General features: G+C 39.7%; 1 protein-coding gene across 1 annotated transcript in view; it reads left to right on the plus strand.

The window, feature by feature from the left end:
- Positions 1-17,237, plus strand: part of TTC3 (tetratricopeptide repeat domain 3) — a 126,297-nt gene that overhangs the window by 73,923 nt on the left and 35,137 nt on the right. The window contains 7 exon segments of the mRNA XM_021070969.1: positions 1,372-1,698; positions 4,308-4,559; positions 7,441-7,487; positions 8,415-8,471; positions 9,720-9,790; positions 11,844-12,008; positions 16,152-17,196. Of these exon segments, the coding sequence (XP_020926628.1) occupies positions 1,372-1,698; positions 4,308-4,559; positions 7,441-7,487; positions 8,415-8,471; positions 9,720-9,790; positions 11,844-12,008; positions 16,152-17,196 (1,964 nt within the window).

Genomic DNA, 17,237 nt, shown 5'->3' on the forward strand with positions numbered 1-17,237 from the left:
AGGTGTCTGGTGTGAGGGACACTGGATTTGGAAGCTGCACACAGGGATTGAAAACGGCACCTCACCGCTGACTCAGGGCGAACCCTGTGTCAGTTTCCTTATCTCCAAAGGGAAAGCGAGAATAATACCTGAAATGCAGGTTACATGTCTGACAGCAGTCTGTAGACTCGACTCTACAGATTTAACTTTGAAGCATTGAACTGTAGATTATCTGAGATATGCCAAGTTCAAATAAAGAAGCAGTTCCTAAAAGGTGCCAGAGAGATTTCCTAGTCCAGTCTTATGTTGTCTGCTCATCTTGTCACCCCTCCCTGATCCACATGAGAGCTGTCTTGGTAATTTTACTGTTGCTGGGAACTTACTTACTTGCAGGCTTTGGAGGTTATTTGAGTTTTTAAATTGAAGTGTAATTAGTTTCAGGTGTTCAGTGTAATGATTTGATGTTTGTATGTATTGCAAAATGATAACTACAGTACATCCAGTTGACATCTGTCACCATACATAGTTACAGAATTTTTTTCCTGAGCACTTTCAAGACCCACATGCAAATACACAAGACAGAATTGTGAACTATAGTCACCATGCAGTACATTGCATTCCCAGGATGACTTCCAGTTTTAAGTTAAAGTGCATTATCTCACTTTCCACTATGATTGCTGTTCCCCAAAATGAAATATTTCCAGAGTCTTTATTTTTCACTTACTATTTCATTAATGCTTCACATATTAGTCAAAGTTATCTTTCCTACCAAAAAGTTTTCAGTGAACATTTGTGTATTTTTTGTATTTTATTAGTATTTTGTTTTATATTAGCGTCAAGAGGCTAAATGGCCATTTTTAGGGGAAGATGAGCTTCTGAGATACTTTCCAACTTGGGATCAGCAAGTCCACAGGTCTCCAATTTAGGATCCAGCAATAAGATGAATATCAGTAACAAAAACTACCAAATATTAATTGAATTCATACCTGAGGAAATGATCCTTTCGACTCCAGAAAGAAAAAAAAGAAACATAACCCTTTGCATTTATACCTGAATATAAGGTTTGGGTAGTTGATGGGGTTCAGTTAGGATTGTTGAGGAAAGCACCTTATTTTGGAGGAACTAAGTTTTTAGATGTTAACCTTTGTTGTACAAGGGAAGAAAAAAAGGGCACCTGATATGTTTGATTTCATGTGAACCGTCACACCTTTTCATAGGTGTTGTTCAATGTTTTATTTATTTCCTCATTTAAAATGTTCGGGTTTATTTACGTCAACATGAAGACTACATTTGGGTCATGTTTTATATTGTTTATATGATGTTACATTAATTTTTGAGCGTATGTTTTTGCAAGGTCGTCTTTTTTCACTGACCACTGTTCTTTATCCTTAGAAACCATAGGCAGTGTTCAGAGTTGCCAGTTCCTTGATGACAGAATCCTGCAGTGCATAAAACAGTATGCTGACAAAATTAAGTCTGGTATACTCAATACTTCCAAGCTTCTCAAAGAGTTGCTTTCCTGGAAGGTTTTAACCACAGAAGACTACACAACCTGCTTTTCTAGCAGAAATTTTCTGAATGAAGCAGTGGACTATGTTATACGCCATTTGATTCAAGAAAAGAACAGAGTAAAGACAAGGGTTTTTCTGCATGTTTTGAGTGAGCTTAAAGAAGTGGAGCCAAAATTAGCCGCCTGGATCCAGAAGCTTAATAGCTTTGGTACGTCATTAAATTCTAAAGATGTGGTTTAGTAGGAAGGATAAATGTGGGTCTCTGAAGGCTTTTTCATTTTCCTGGATTTATTTATGCTTTTTTAAATGTAGGACTATAGATTTATATGGTTAAAAATACTATTTCCCACCAACTTAAAAATTTTAGGTTACTTTATGAATGGGTTACAGCATACTTTTTCAAAAGTTGTAATAATCACAGGAAAGTTGAGTCAATAAGAAAATCCAGAGAGTTCCCTGGTGGTCTAGTAGTTAGGATTCGGTGCTTTTGTCATTGCATGCCTCAGCCAAAAACTATATATATCCAGTCCCACTAAACTGTTTGTAAGTGTGTAAACTATGTGAATACTAGGCACAACTGTGGGTGAATAGCTCCTCCTGGAGTCAGCTGCTGTGGAGTGCCCCCTGGGATTGTGCCGTTCAATAGTCAGATTCCTTAGTGAAATATTTAGAGGGCAGAGTGGATGGAACTAATTGCTTGGGATACCTAAGGCAAATCTGTATCTACAGATTAAGGGACAAATACCCAGGGATTGACTCCGTTACTCTGTCCTGATTTTCCTAATTTGGTTGGGGAAGAACCCTCCAGGCAGGCTCTGTGACCAGCACCACGAAGGGTCTGCGGAGGACAGCTGCAGAGAGAGATGCCGGCTGATACTGGAGGGGTGATCTCTTTGGGTACCTGCCAGGGCCTTGTTTGTGTTGGTGACCAGTCTGGCAACTGCCTAATGCAGTAGGTGATCCATTTAGCAGCCATTGGGCAAAAGGCTGGCCGGAGCCTCAGCAGGGCGGGCTCTCTCAGCAGCGGTCCATAGGGAGAGCCTACCCAGCCTGCCTGAGTGTTTAAACACGGAGCTGATAGAATTCCAGGGTTTTGGAGGAGATGTTCATAAATTTCTGTCAGCAGGGACAGTCAGGTGGCAGCAAACTTGATATAGTTGACAGCTTCAGTGATTGCTGCTTGGAGCAACAGCAGATCTCCATGGGTTTCTGGCCTCAGAATTACTCTTGAGTGATGATGGCATTAGTGTCTATGACAATCAGATAAGTAAATTACAAAGTAATTTCTTTACTCTGCTATAGAAGAGATTAGTGGAGTTCTTCTGTAGCTCAACAGGATCTGCATGTCACTCCAGAGCCAGGACACAGGTTCAATCCCTGGCCTGGCACAGTGGGTTAAAGGATCTGGTGTTGCTACAGCTGTGGCATAGGGTGCAGCTGCAGTTCGAATCTGATCCCTGACCTTGAAACTCCACTATGCCAAGGGGTGGCGGGAAAAAAAAAAGAGGTTAGTTTAAACACAGCAAGAAGGGCGGGTTCACATTTCAGTACTAGATATGCTCTGCTGCCTTCCCTTCAGCGAGCGCAGGCTTCACTGTGAGCCTTTGATGGAGAAGCAAATTTGGGGTTTATTTTCTGGTGATTCCTCTAAACCTTGTATAAGTATTTTCTGTGGTCCCTGATTCTGGTGTTTAAATATATTAAATTTTCATGTAACATGACCTGCAAAGCTGTTTCCTCCGGAAGAAACAGCCATCCAGAGTAATTTTAACTTGGCCGTCTCTGCTTCCTACGCTGACTGACGACCTGTGGTCCCAGTCATGTTAGAGGCGTTTGGGGGAGAGAGCAGAGCCACCCTTTGCCTTTTGGAGGCTGTTAGGAAGTAGGAGTGGGTTCTCCATCCTCTCAGGAGTAGCATGTGAGGATGCAGCCGCCTCTTTTTCTGTGTGGAGAAGGGGGAGTAAAAGCGGAAGCAGTGACTGCCTTGATTCTTGTGAGAAGCCGTGATGTTTGCAGGGTTGAGGTGCAGTTCTTGGAGGTACGGGGGAGGATTTTACCCATTTTCCGCTTTAAAGGTATTTTGGAAACTCAGTATATATATTATGTCTTGTTATTATGGACTATACATAGAAAAGCATTGTAGTCTTTCTAGCTTGTACTAATTGGAATCAAAATATTACAAATAGTGAAAAAGTTATCATATTTTAAAGGAGAGTAATGCTTTAGAAAGGGCCTTTTAAAGAGATTTAATTCCTTTTATCTCGTAAGTCTAATAAAAACAACTATACTAATAGAAGCCTTTGGCCCACCTCATTCAACTAATAGATAAAAACTACTATAATTAGGAGTTCCCATCGTGGCTCAGTGGTTAATGAATCCGACTAGGAACCATGAGGTTGCAGGTTCGGTCCCTGGCCCTGCTCATTGGGTTAAGGATCCTGTGTTGTGAGCTGTGGTGTAGGTTGCAGATGCGGCTTGGATCCCACTTTGCTGTGGCTGTGGCCCAGGCTGGTGGCTATGGCTCTGATTGACCCCTAGCCTGGGAACCTCCATATGCCACAGGAGCGGCCCAGGAAATGGCAAAAGGACCAAAAAAAAAAAAAAAAAAAAAAAACCAACTATAATTAGCATAATAATGTGAAATGGTATTTCTAAAGTGTGTAATAGCTTGAATAACTTTGTTCTCAAGTATTTAAATGTTTTCACTGAAAATGTAAGCAAATTATAATAGAACCAGTTTCAGAAATATGAAACAATGTGATTTTTTATAGCAAATAATTTTTCCCTTCTTCGGACTTGATTTTTGTTTTATTATAGGCTTAGATGCCACTGGACCTTTTTTTTCTCGTTATGGGGCCTCTCTGAAGGAGCTTGATTTCAGCATCATGACTTTTCTCTGGAATGAGAAATATGGTCATAAGCTAGGTTCTATAGAAGGAAAGAAGCTTGATTATTTCTATGAGCCAACGTCCTTGAAGGAAGCCCGATGTTTAATATGGCTGCTGGAAGAGCACAGAGACAAGTTCCCAGCACTGCACAATGCCTTGGACGAATTCTTTGATATAATGGGTATGTGGACTGAGTTTCAGTTTATATCTAATCTCAGGAGAAGATCCGTGAAGGATCTAGCTTAAAAACTTAGCAAAGAAAATAGTGAAATTTATGATGGTACAGCGGGATTATTTGGGGAAGTTAGCATTCAGAATGGTGACTTTTTTTTTTTTATTGTCATAAAACGTTTTTACTCTCCGAAGCGAAGTGTTGTAGAGATACGCACATGGGTCCATTACACAGACTACACATGATTCAGTTTTCATGACAGGCATTTTGACAGTGTCATGGCAAAGACTGCATGTTAAAGGGATGGAATTTATTAGGAAGTGGTTTGCTTTGTAGCATTCAAGAAACATTGGCCTGCAGAGGTAGGTGATGTTTGCAGAACCTATAGCAGAGAGCGTACCTGTTGTAGTGGGGAGAACCTAGAACAGGGAGGCAGGAAAAGTGGGCTATGGTCCAGCTTCTTCCCTAACTCAAAATTCTTTGAAAACCTTCTGACTGCTGTTTCAAGGCCCTGTGCTAGGTGTTTACAAGGAATTCAGAAATACGTACATTAGTCCCTGCCCTCGAGGACCTTGTGTTCTAGAAAAGGGAATAAGATGAATATACAGATATACTGTGATATGGGAGTAAGCGCAATAAGAGAAGCTCAGAAGAAGTGCTGAGGGTCCTCCTGGGGGAAGAGGAGAGCCTTGGTGCAGGGGTCGAGTCCCAGCCTGGCTGTAAACGTCCAGGTGGAATTGGACAGGGTGGAGGGGAATGGGGGAGCTGTTTGGATAACAGCCTGGAGTCCATTTTGGCAGAATAGGGTAACTGGTGGTTAATTCCTTAGCTTCTCTTGGTTATTGGTTTCTTCTTCATGAAAATGAGTGGATTTGGAACCAGTGATGTGTGTGATTCCGTTTAGCTCAAAATTCTAATATTCTTAGATTCTAAATTATATTTCTCATCTTTGGTACTGTATGTATATCTTGGGTAATGCCTGCCCCCTGTCCTCACTTTTTTCCTCAGCACCAGAAATCTGCTTTGTATGTTGTCAGGAGTCAAGACCTTCAAATTTCATATTGTTTGTTTTATAGGTACATGAAAAGATCTGACTTTGTACAAAAATGTTAACATGTTACAAAGTTCAAATGCAGTATAAGGAACAGAAAAGCTTACTTTTGTTTTGGTTCTTAGGAGAGAGTGCTCTCAGATACAGACAGCTTTATTTTTCCAGGACACTGCTTCATGACTGGAAGTGACATGCTTCTTGATAGACTGAATTTATTGCCATCAGTTTCCTGCTGCTGGTAATAAAATGCTTTTCTGGGACTGAGCTTTCAAAACTCAGTGCATGTTTGGATCACGCAAGACAGCTAAAAGGACACAGTCCCCTGTCGTTGTGCATTTCCCTGATTCTTGTGTTCTAGACCTAAAATACGCAGTCCATCCAGCTGTGACTGTTTCTCTGCTTTTAGTCATAGATATGGAAGCCACCAACCACATGACTAGCCAGCACATTTTCAAGCCAATACCTCTGCCTCTCATCTTCATCCCAGACATTTTCAGCTTTATCTCCTTTCATTTAAAGAAATGATTGTATTTCTTAGAACTTTTCAAAATCCGCTGATCTCCTAAGTAAGGATACTCAACAATATTACCCATGCCCTGATAATCGGGAGACCGGGATTCTCTCCTGGACTCTGCGTGCATATTTCCCTGTTGGAGTTTCTGTGTAGACGGCCACGAAGCCCTTTAGGAGCAGTGTGGCTTAACCCACTTGTAACTCCAGAAACCTGCTTTCCTAAATTTATCTCAGATAATGATGCTGTGTATACTGCTTTTAAGCAGGGGACTCTGGAATTGGTCTTGACTTTTCCCTTTCCCCGTTACCACATATCTAGTTTGTTGCCAATTCAAATAAGCTTTATTCTTTTTTTAATGATTTTTATTTTTTCCATTATAGTTGGTTACAGTGTCATCAGTTTTCTACTGTACGGCCGGGTGACCCAGTCACACATACATGTATCCATTCTTTTTCTCACATTATCCTCCATCCTAAGTGACGAGATATAGTTCCCTGACCTATATGCAGCAGGACAAATAAGCTTTGTTCTTGATCTGTCCTTCCCTGTCCATCTCCACTTCCCTAGGCCAGGATCTTAATAAGCTTTCCGTGATCGCAGCAGCCCCCAAACTGGTTTCCTTGCCTCTGACCCTCCCACTCCAACTCTTTCGTTTATATTGCTGCTGTTGACTCTTCTAGAACATCTGTCTGGTCCTGTTGACTGTTGTTGTTTGACACACGCCTGCTTAGTTTTGCCTACAGATTGAATTCACATTGTCTGTCCCGGCTCATTATCACTCTGCCCGGCTGCCCTCTGAATACAAGCTCCACTTCTTACTGTGCCCAAACTTGCTTTGTGCTTTCTGCCTCCTGCTATTGCTCATATCCTACTCCTTTGCTTGTTCAAGTCCCCTCTTCCCCAAGCTTCCCCTGACCCCTTCTTGAGCGGCTCCTCTTGAAGCTTTGTTTTCACTGTAGTAACTGTGGTATTTAGCACACCGGGATGCAGGTGTTTGCCTCTGTGTAGTTTGCAGAACATGAGTTTATCGATGGCAGGGAGTTTTCTATACATTTCTGTATTCCCAGCACCTAGCATAGGGTTTGGTGCCTCGAAAGCGCTCAAATATGCTGAATTGCACTGAAATTCTGTGGTTCTTTATAGTTGGTTTTCCACTGAGTTAGCCATTTTGCTCTTGGTTTCTGAACTAACCTGGGTCAGAGCCAAATAAAAAGTAAAATAGTGGATGTTAGTAGTATCTGGGGTGGTTTTCTTAAGTCTTTTGTGTATCGTATGGCAATATAAATGTTTTGTTTCCTCATGAAACCATCTGTATCTTCCTACAGACAGCCGCTGCACTGTGTTAAGGAAACAGGACAGCGGTGACGTGCCAGTAAGTTACTTGATCACTTTCAGTGTCACGTTCTAGTTTGTGTCAGCCACAGATTAGAAAGGAGGACCAGGCCAGTGTTGACTTACATCACGGCAGGCGCACCAAGACCAAGTCCGGAGGACTTCTGGATGTCACATACTGTTTCACTAGAAAGTTCATGCCAGTCTTCCTCTTGGGATTGGAGCGACAACCAGCAGACTCTGAAGCTTAGATTAGACAATGTCCGTGCAGTTTCGCAGCTAATAAATGTTAATCGTAGAAACAGGAAAGGAGTTCTTGTGTCATCTCCTGAAATAAAAATGAAGTGTTATCTGTAGTGATTAAAATTACAATGTTTTGCTTTTCCAGTTGAGTTTCAGTTAAAATCCAGATTTCTCTTCCTTACTAGTTTGTGGTAGTGTTCAAACAGAAGAAATGCTTTTGTTTACTGATTTTTACAATCAAGTCATCTGCATTTGAAATTTCGTCTCAATTCACTTTATTAGACATTGCCTGGCTAAATAAGGAACAGCTAACATCGCCCCTAGGAAGTTAAATACTTCTTCTAAATTCACTGTGCTCTAGTGTCTGGCCAAGTGCAGAATGTCTAGTTTGGCTTAGTAAAAGGAAAATCATTAAAATATGATAAGCATATAACTGAAATTACTTTATTAGTCTGATAAATTACTTGAAATCACAATAAACCTTGTTGAAAATGAGTTTAAGATGTTGGAATAATTTAATTTTAATTATAACATTAGGCACCATTTTTTATTTTCTATTATAGGTTAAAACACTAGGGCTAACACACTATAGTGTTATTTTTGTTAAACATTTTATGTGATTAAACTTAGCACTAGTCTATAAAAATCACTATGGAATCTTTATAATAAATGGCAGCTTTATAATGTTGTTATTTGAGTCTTCAGTAATTTTTTTCTGTTTCAGTTTAATTCTACCAAGATAAAAAACAAAGGCAAGAAAAAGAAGCCTAAAGATTCAAAGGTATGGAGTATTTTCTGTATTGATTCTCATCTAAAATAATTAAATATATAAATAAGAATCAACCAATTCTTGGGATATTCTGAAGCGTTTTGGAGAGAAAGACTAGGTTTTTAGTCTAAAGGTGTTTTGACCATCTTCTACATTTTGAGGAAGTTTAAGGTTCATATTGCATATAAGTAATTTTTCAAAAGGACTCTTTATGGTCCTTTTTATTTTCTAGGTATTTTCTAGTGAAATCATTGTCATAATATAGAACTTTGTGTGGCTGGTCATGGAGCAGCATGGCCAGGGCTGCTTTGGGATCAGGCAGACCCGGGTTCTTGTCTTGGTTCTACTAATTATTATTTTTATTATCTCATCTTAGTTCTACTAATTATTTTTTTTAACCTCTTGGGCAAGTTATTTGACTTCCCTGTGCCCTAGTGACATCATCTGTATGACAAGACACATCCCTATGATTAATCACTAATAATTATCTAAACTACTCAAAGATGATAAATACTAATCATCATGACAGCCTCAGAATTGATAGGATCTCTTCTTTCATCTCACCTAAGGCTCTGCTTCAGGCCCATAGATAAGTAGGACATTATTTTTAAGTCATACAGGGGCTCTCATGTATTTGGCAGAATCAGATAGAGGGCAGGGGTTGAGAAGGTGAACAAATATTAAGGGAGAATGAAAACAGCTTGTAAGTTCCAGTAACACTGTTCTTGTCATTGTTGAGTATGTATCTTTAGTTTATCTAAAATGAGAGTTTGGAGTTCCCACTGTGGCTCAGTGGTTAACAAATCCGAGTAGTATCCATGAGGACTCAGGTTTGATCCCTGGCCTTGCTCAGTGCGTTAAGGATCTGCCATTCCTGTGAGCTCTGGTGTAGGCTGCAGATGTGGTTCGGATCCTGTGTTGTTGTGGCCGTGGCATAGGCCAGCAGCTACAGCTACGATTCAACCCCTAGCCACGAACTTCCACATACCGCAGACATGGCCCTAAAAATACAAAAAAATAAATAAAATGGGAGTTTACACTGAGTGATAGTTTAAAAAATTTTAGATCATTGAAAGCTACCTAAATGTAAACATTCATTTGGGCCTATTTATGACTGTTGAAATTTTTATTACTGTATGTTCCTGTTCACAAGAAAACTTAGGTAAGTCATATGTATTGACAGTTTGCATGCGTATTTATTTAAGCATTCATTGGTTTTAAAATGGAAAATCATTGTCATTTTTCTGTCTTTTAAACCAGCCTATGTTAGTTGGGTCTGGAACAAGCTCAGTAACACCAAATAATGAGACCATCACTTCAGGTGAAGATATGTAAGTACAGTTTAAAATGTTTTGCTTTATTTTAACTCAAGTGTTTAAACTTAAAAAGTGTGCTTTAAACTTGTGTTTTATTTCCCCTAACTCCTCTGTCCAGAGTTGTACACCTACTCTGACAGCCTTTGTGACCATCGTGGTTGAATTTATAGCGTGGCTCATCACTGTTAAGAATTCACATAAACTGCGTTGAAATCACAGGGCTGACGACATTCATTTGATAAGTTCGATAACCTACTACATGCAAGATACTATGGGAAAATCCTAGAAAGTATTTTTTATTTATTTATTTATTTTTTGTCTTTTTTTTTTTTTTTTTTTTTGCTATTTCTTTGGGCCGCTCCCGCGGCATATGGAGGTTCCCAGGCTAGGGGTTGAATCGGAGCTGTAGCCACCGGCCTAACGCCAGAGCCACAGCAACGCGGGATCCGAGCCGTGTCTGCAACCTACACCACAGCTCACAGCAACGCCGGATCGTTAACCCACTGAGCAAGGGCAGGGACCGAACCCGCAACCTCATGGTTCCTAGTCGGATTCGTTAACCACTGCGCCACGACGGGAACTCCTAGAAAGTATTTTTTAAAATGTTTAATGAAGAGAGTGTCCTGTTGATAATTACTAGGAAGACGTTTTGAAGGCTACGTATGATGTTATGGTTTACTCTTAGATGTTATTGATAGCCAGTGGTAACTGGTTGTTGAAACTGAGTTTTCAAGAGATAAATAGACATAAAAAAAGTGAAACTACTGTTTACAAGAAGATCCTGCTGAATAGCATTGAGAACTATGTCTAGATACTCATGTTGCAACAGAAGAAAGGGTGGGGGAAAAAATGTAATTGTAATGTATACATGTAAGGATAACCTGACCCCCTTGCTGTACAGTGGGAAAAAAAAAAAAGTAAACAAAAAAAAAAAAAAAAAGGGAAACTACTGAATAGCAGTGACCTTCTTATATCATACTCCTTTATGGACCAAAAACTCACAAAAAATTTTCCCCCACATTTCTTAAATGAGTTGTAATAACAGTTGTTTGGAACATTTCATGGATTCTTTAAATGGAAGAATTGTTTTAAATTAAAATAATAATAGCCTAGGAGTTCCTGTCATGGTGCAGCCGAAGCAAATCTAACTAGGAACCATGAAGTTTCGGGTTCCATCCCTGGCCTCGCTCAGTGGGATAAGGATCTAGCATTGTTGTGAGCTGGATCCCTTGTTGCTGTGGCATAGACAGGCAGCTGTAGCTTCAGTTTGACCCCTAGCCTGGTAACCTCCATATGCAGCGGGTGTGGCCCTAAAAAGTAAAATAAATAAGTAAATAAATAAATAGTTAAAATTAAAAATCGTTGCAATTCTCATTTGAATAATAAAAATGAAAATAAAAAAATAATAGCCTATACTTTGATAATACTTACTCTCCAGGCATTATTCTATGAGCTTTGCATGTATAAACTCATTTAATCCTCCTGCCTTTCTGGGAGATCAGTGCTATTAATATGTCCATTCTGTAGACGAGGAAACTCAGGCACAGTGCAGTTGAGTGTTGTGCTCAAGGACTCAAAGCCTCTCCATAGCAGAGCCAGAATTTAAACCCACAGCAATCTGGTTCAGAGCCCACACTCAAACTACTGCAACTTCTCAGAGTGCTAGAATCTTACATTCTTTAAAAATGTCTTTTTATACCTTTTACCAGTCTTAATCTCACTTTAAATTGATAGCAGTTATGGTAAAATCTGTCATTTTTCTCTTAAGTTACAGTTCATGCAGCATTGATTTTTTTTCTTCTTCTTCTTCTTCTTTTTTTTTTTTAACCAGAAGTTTAAAAAAATTTGCCCTTGATAGCAAGAGTAATTAAAAGTGCTTACTCAGTATTCAGGTATATATATATCTCTTGAGTGTACTTGTGGAAAGGCAAGTTTTCTGCATTAAATTCTCTGGTAGCGTTTTTTGCATCCTAAAGCTGAGTAATACATTATTGTATTTTTCTCCATTTAAATGTTATTCTGGGTGTCCTAAAAGTTTATTATTCACATTTTTTTTTCTTTTTATTAGCAAACGCAATTCAAATTCTGCAGGCCCATTTGTAGTGCCTGACCACCTTCGCCAAGATGTGGAAGAGTTCGAAGCTCTGTATGAACAGCACAGTAATGAATATGTTGTCCGGAATAAGAAGCTGTGGGACATTAACCCAAAACAAAAGTGTTCAACTCTTTATGAGTAAGTCGTTTAACGTTACAACAACTGTTATTTTATACTGAGGCTGCCAGTCAGAGTCTTAAATTGTTCCATCTGTGTCCCTTATGTTTATTAAAGAATCTTAATTGGCTCCTAATGATTATTGGTTTTGGCAGTTTAAGCTGCTAATGTGGATACCTCCTCCTTCGCAGAGTATGTTCTACTGCCTGGGTATGTTCTGATAGGATGATAAACAGAGTTTCCAGGTGGTGGATTATTTGATCTCATTGTCCATATGTTGATGATGCAGTTGTTTGGTGTCTCGTAAGCCCAGGGGCAGGTAACATAGCTTGGTGAAATGTTCCCCTTCTACTGGGAAAAGGATCCAAGATCTCATTATTAGTTCTTTTGAGATAATCATTTAGCTGGTATGATAGTTCAGGCATCAGGAATCTGTATTGTATTGAAAACTTGACTTCCTGATGTTGATCAAATAAAAGAGAAACATACTTTCCTTTTTAAGTAACTTTGGGCTGAAATACTTTTGGATTGCGCCACCCAAAGCACCACGAGGGAACTTCCTATACTTCACTTTTAAAAAGAAACACAAGGAGTTCCCATTGTGGGAACAAACCCAGCTAGCATAGGTGAGGTTGAGGGTTTGATCCCTGGCCTCGCTCATTAGGTTAAGGATCTGGCATTGCCGTAAGCAGTGGTGCAGGTCGCAGACGTGACTTGGATCTGGTGTTGCTGTGGTACTAGGTTGACATCTACAGCTCGGATCTTACCCCTAGCCTGGGAGTTTCCATATGCCATAATTGCGACCCTTAAAAAAAAAGCAACAAAAAAAAGAAAAAATAAAAGAAACACGGTAAGATAACATCTCGCAACTGTTAGAATGGTTTTTCTCAAAAAGACCAGAAAGGATGTGGAGAGAAGGGAGCCCTTGCGTGCCGTTGGTGGGAAGGTAAATTGTAGACTACTGTGGAGAACAATACGGAGTTCCCTGGAAGTTGAACACATGTCCATGGCAACCACTAGCGTCTCCAGTAGAATAAACTTTATCATTATTGTTGTTTCTCTTGTCAAGCACAGTGTGCCCAGTCTTTGCCTGTGGTTCTAAAGTTGCAAGAACACTGTCCTTATTAGAGGCTGAGATTTTGGAGGGGGATAAAAGAGGAGAAGACTTTTGTCACTTGACTGAAGTTGAAATGATCGTGTCAACCTTCCCACCTCACTTGCATTTAGCATCTTAGCTCTTTGGAGTTCCCTTGTGGCCTAGCAGGCTACAAATGTGGTGTGTTGTCACTGCAGCAGCTTGGGTTGCTGCTCTGCCTCGGGTTCGATTCCTGGCCAGGGAACTTCCGTATGCCTCGGCCAAAAAAAAAAAAAAAAAATGAAAAGCTTTAGCCTCTTTCATATCTACTAAACAGCCACTCCCGCACCACTGTTCAGTGTGTTGATAAATGGATTCTAAGCCCTGTAAAACACCGGGTTATGAAGAAATAAGATTTGTGTTATTTTGGGCCCCATGTTTGTCTCACAGAGACCGTTTTACAAGGTTAGAAAAGTATATAAGTAGAATTAAAGTTCACTTTGTGTTGCATTTCAAGTAACAATTAGTATAAAAATTTTATTCCTCATGTGCTTATGACTCCCATTTCTCTTTGGGCTTAGTGACCTTTTTGAATTAAATTGTGTTGTTTGAATTTATGAAAAATTCATTGCTATTTAGCCAGTGGAAAAAACATGGAGGCTCTGTTTCTTTGAAAAAACTTTTATGATTATAAAAGTAATGCAAATTATTATGGAAATTTTTAAAACAAAAAAATTTAAAGGAAAAACTAAAAATTATGAGTAATTTCTGTCTCTCAGATATCACTACAGCTACCTTTTGGTGTGTATTTTTTCAGGCTTTTTTTTTCTTCCTCAGGCTTTTAAAACTTGTAAATATATAAAATATATTTTTAAAAATCTATAAACTGTGATTTTTTTTCTATGCACTCATCATTGTCATTTGCCCTTGTCACATAAAAATGCATGGTGGGCATTTTTTTGTATCCTTAACTGCTCTTTAAGAATCTGCCTTTTTTTTTTTTTTTTTTTTAATTTTTTTTCCCCTCGCTGTACAGCATGGAGACCAAGTTACACTTACATGTGTACTTTTTTTTTTTTCCACCCTTTGTTCTGTTGCAATATAAGTATCTAGACATAGTTCTCAATGCTACTCAGCAAGATCTCCTTGTAAATCTATTCCAAGTTGTATCCAATAACCCCAAGCTCCCGATCCCTCCCACTCCCTCCGTCTCCCCCTGGGCGGCCACAAGTCTATTCTCCAAGTCCATGATTGTCTTTTCTGTGGAAAGGTTCATCGGTGCTGCATATTAGATTCCAGTTATAAGTGATGTCATATGGTATTTGTCTTTCTGACTTATTTCACTCAGTATGAGAGTCTCTAATTCCATCCATGTTGCTGTAAAATGGCATTGTCATTCTTTTTTATGGCTGAGTAGTAAGGAATCTGCTTTGTATTAGTCACTTAGTAATCATCACCAGATCTGCCTCATCAGTTATGTTGCTAGCTATTGAAAAACTCATTGCTCAGTTTCTGATAAGGATTTCCTTTCCTGTGGTCTCTGTTCTTTAATTATTACATTTTGTTTTGTGTTTTTGCCTTTTGAGGGCCACATCTGCAACCTGCACCACAGCTCACGGCAATGGCAGATCCTTAACCCACTGAACGAGGCCAGGGATCAAACCTGGCCCCACAGATGCTAGTTGGGTTCGTTAACCGCTGAGCCACAACAAGAACTCCTTTAATTATTCCGTTCTGGATAAGTATTTCAATCCAGGTAGAAAAGCTTTATTTTTCAGTGATTCTGTCCAGTATGCATCATGAAGAGCAAAATGTAAATACACATAGACCATTAATGAATTATTCTGCTCTTGCTTGATAGCAGCTCAGCACCAACTAGAAAGGTCTCTCTCAGAATAGATGGTGGGGCCAGTGTTACTTTTACCCGTCAGCCAAAATCCTCAACAAGGGTTATTGTTCCTGAGACTACAGTGATTTCTTTTTGCCTCACCCTCCCACAGCCCTTTCTGCCTTTAGAAATTTTCATTAAAGATGAAATCTTGGAGTTCCCATCATGGCTAAGTGGTAATGAACCCAACTAATATCCATGAGGATTCGGGTTCGATCCCTGCCTCACTCATTGGCTTCAGGATCTGGCGTTGCCATGAGCCATGGTGTAGGTGGCAGACGCGCGCTCGGATCTGGTGTTGCTATGGCTGTGGTATAGGCTGGTGGCTGTAGCTCCAATTCGACCCCTAGCCTGGGAACCTCCATATGCCATGGTTGTGGCCCTAAAAAGAAAAAAAAAAAAAGAGAGAGAGAGAGAGAGAGAGACTGATATCTTTGAAGTATTTAGACCAGCAGTGCAAAGAGAAGTGGCCTTTGGTCTTTATGTTTCAGTGTGGTGGTTGCTTTGAATAGGGGTTAATCACTTGTAGTTGTCCTGTGCATTTCTCTGCAGCAGCATCTGCACATAAGGTGGTTTTCTTTTGCTTCAAAGAAGTATCGTTTTTACCGTCCTCCTAAATAAGTTATCTTTTTGGTCAGCATTAAACACAGCGCCCAGATGGAGGCAGGTTAGGGGATTGGCCCCTATCTGTGGATCCTGCACTGTGTTGGTTTATTGATCAGACCCAACTGATTTCAGTATTTCTGAATCACTGCATATTTCTAAGCAGAAAAATGTTAATAGATTTACTATATACAAATTCCAATAGGGTTTTTTTGAGATTTGATATCCCACTTCTCATGTGATATTCTTGTTATTGATAGCCTTGTTATTTTTTCTCAAAAAAGTTTTCTTGCTCTTCATTGCTTTTTAAATAAGATTGAATAATTATTTAATTGAAACTTACAATTTTTAAATCTCCTTTTTTTTTCCCTAAAAAATTTTTAAAAGACTATTTCCTGAGGGGCAAACAGAATTTTATTTATAGTGTCATAGAGTGCAGTTAACCTTTCCCAGATTTAATATGAGTGTAATTTGTTGGGGAGGTGTTGAGATCAGTTAGGAATGAAGTATTTTGCTTTGGGAAAATTTTGGGGAAATACTTTTTTCAAATAATCAAGAGCGTCCTTATAACTTATGCAAATGTGAATTTTTTCTCAAGTTATTTCTCCCAGTTGTTGGAGGAACATGGCCCCTTGGACATGAGTAACAAGATGTTTTCCGAAGAATATGAATTCTTCCCAGAAGAGACTCGACAGATACTAGAAAAAGCAGGAGGTTTGAAATCTTTTCTCCTGGGATGTCCTCGTTTTGTTGTGATTGACAACTGTATTGCACTGAAGAAAGTTGCATTACGGCTCAAGAAAAAGAGAAAGAAGAAAAACATTAAGACAAAAGTCGAAGAAATTTCAAAAACAGGAGAGTACTTACGAGTTAAACTACCGCTGAATCCAGCTGCTAGGGAATTTAAACCAGATGTAAAATCCAAACCCGTATCTGATTTATCTTCAGCACCAGCTTCTGAGGATCTGAAGCCCCAACCTACTTGTACTAATTCTGCCCAACCAGCTTGTGAAGCTGTGAAGCCAAAACCAATTTCCGATAATTCTTCCAGATCAGTTTCTGAGGATGCGAAGCCCAAAGGGGTCTCTTCTGATCCCCCCAAACCAGTCTCTGAGGAGGCAGGTCACAAGCAAGTCTCCAACTGTCCCAAACCAATTCTTGAGGATGTGAAACCAACCTATTGGCCTCAGCCGCATTTGGTCACAGGATACTGTACGTATCTTCCCTTTCGGGGATTTGACATTACCCAGACGCCACCTGCGTTTATAAACGTGTTACCGACCATGCCCCAGTATAGCATTTACACACCTCTGGCCACCGTTTCTTCTGAATATCAGCTGCAAAGATCAATACCAGTGGTGCCATCTTTTGTAGCCAGCGACATAACAGACGTGCGTTTTGAGGGTCACCATTTCATTGCCGAGAACGCCCCTGGTCCCCAGATTGTCCCTGAAACACAGATCCTTCAGGACTCTTCGGAAATACCAGTAAAGCCACAGTGCCTCACAGATGGGGCTGATACAGCCCCCAGTGAGTCTAACAGAAACGATGGTCACTGTGGAAATTCTGCCAAGTGGGAGGAAAATCCAGAAAATACTGATGAAGTAACAGATACTCCACGTACACAAATGGTTGCCATACAGGTAAGACTGAAAAAGAAAAAAGTCTTCTTAATACTGAAGTT

The sequence above is a fragment of the Sus scrofa genome, chromosome 13, assembly GCF_000003025.6.
Source record: "Sus scrofa isolate TJ Tabasco breed Duroc chromosome 13, Sscrofa11.1, whole genome shotgun sequence".
NCBI lineage: Eukaryota > Metazoa > Chordata > Mammalia > Artiodactyla > Suidae > Sus > Sus scrofa.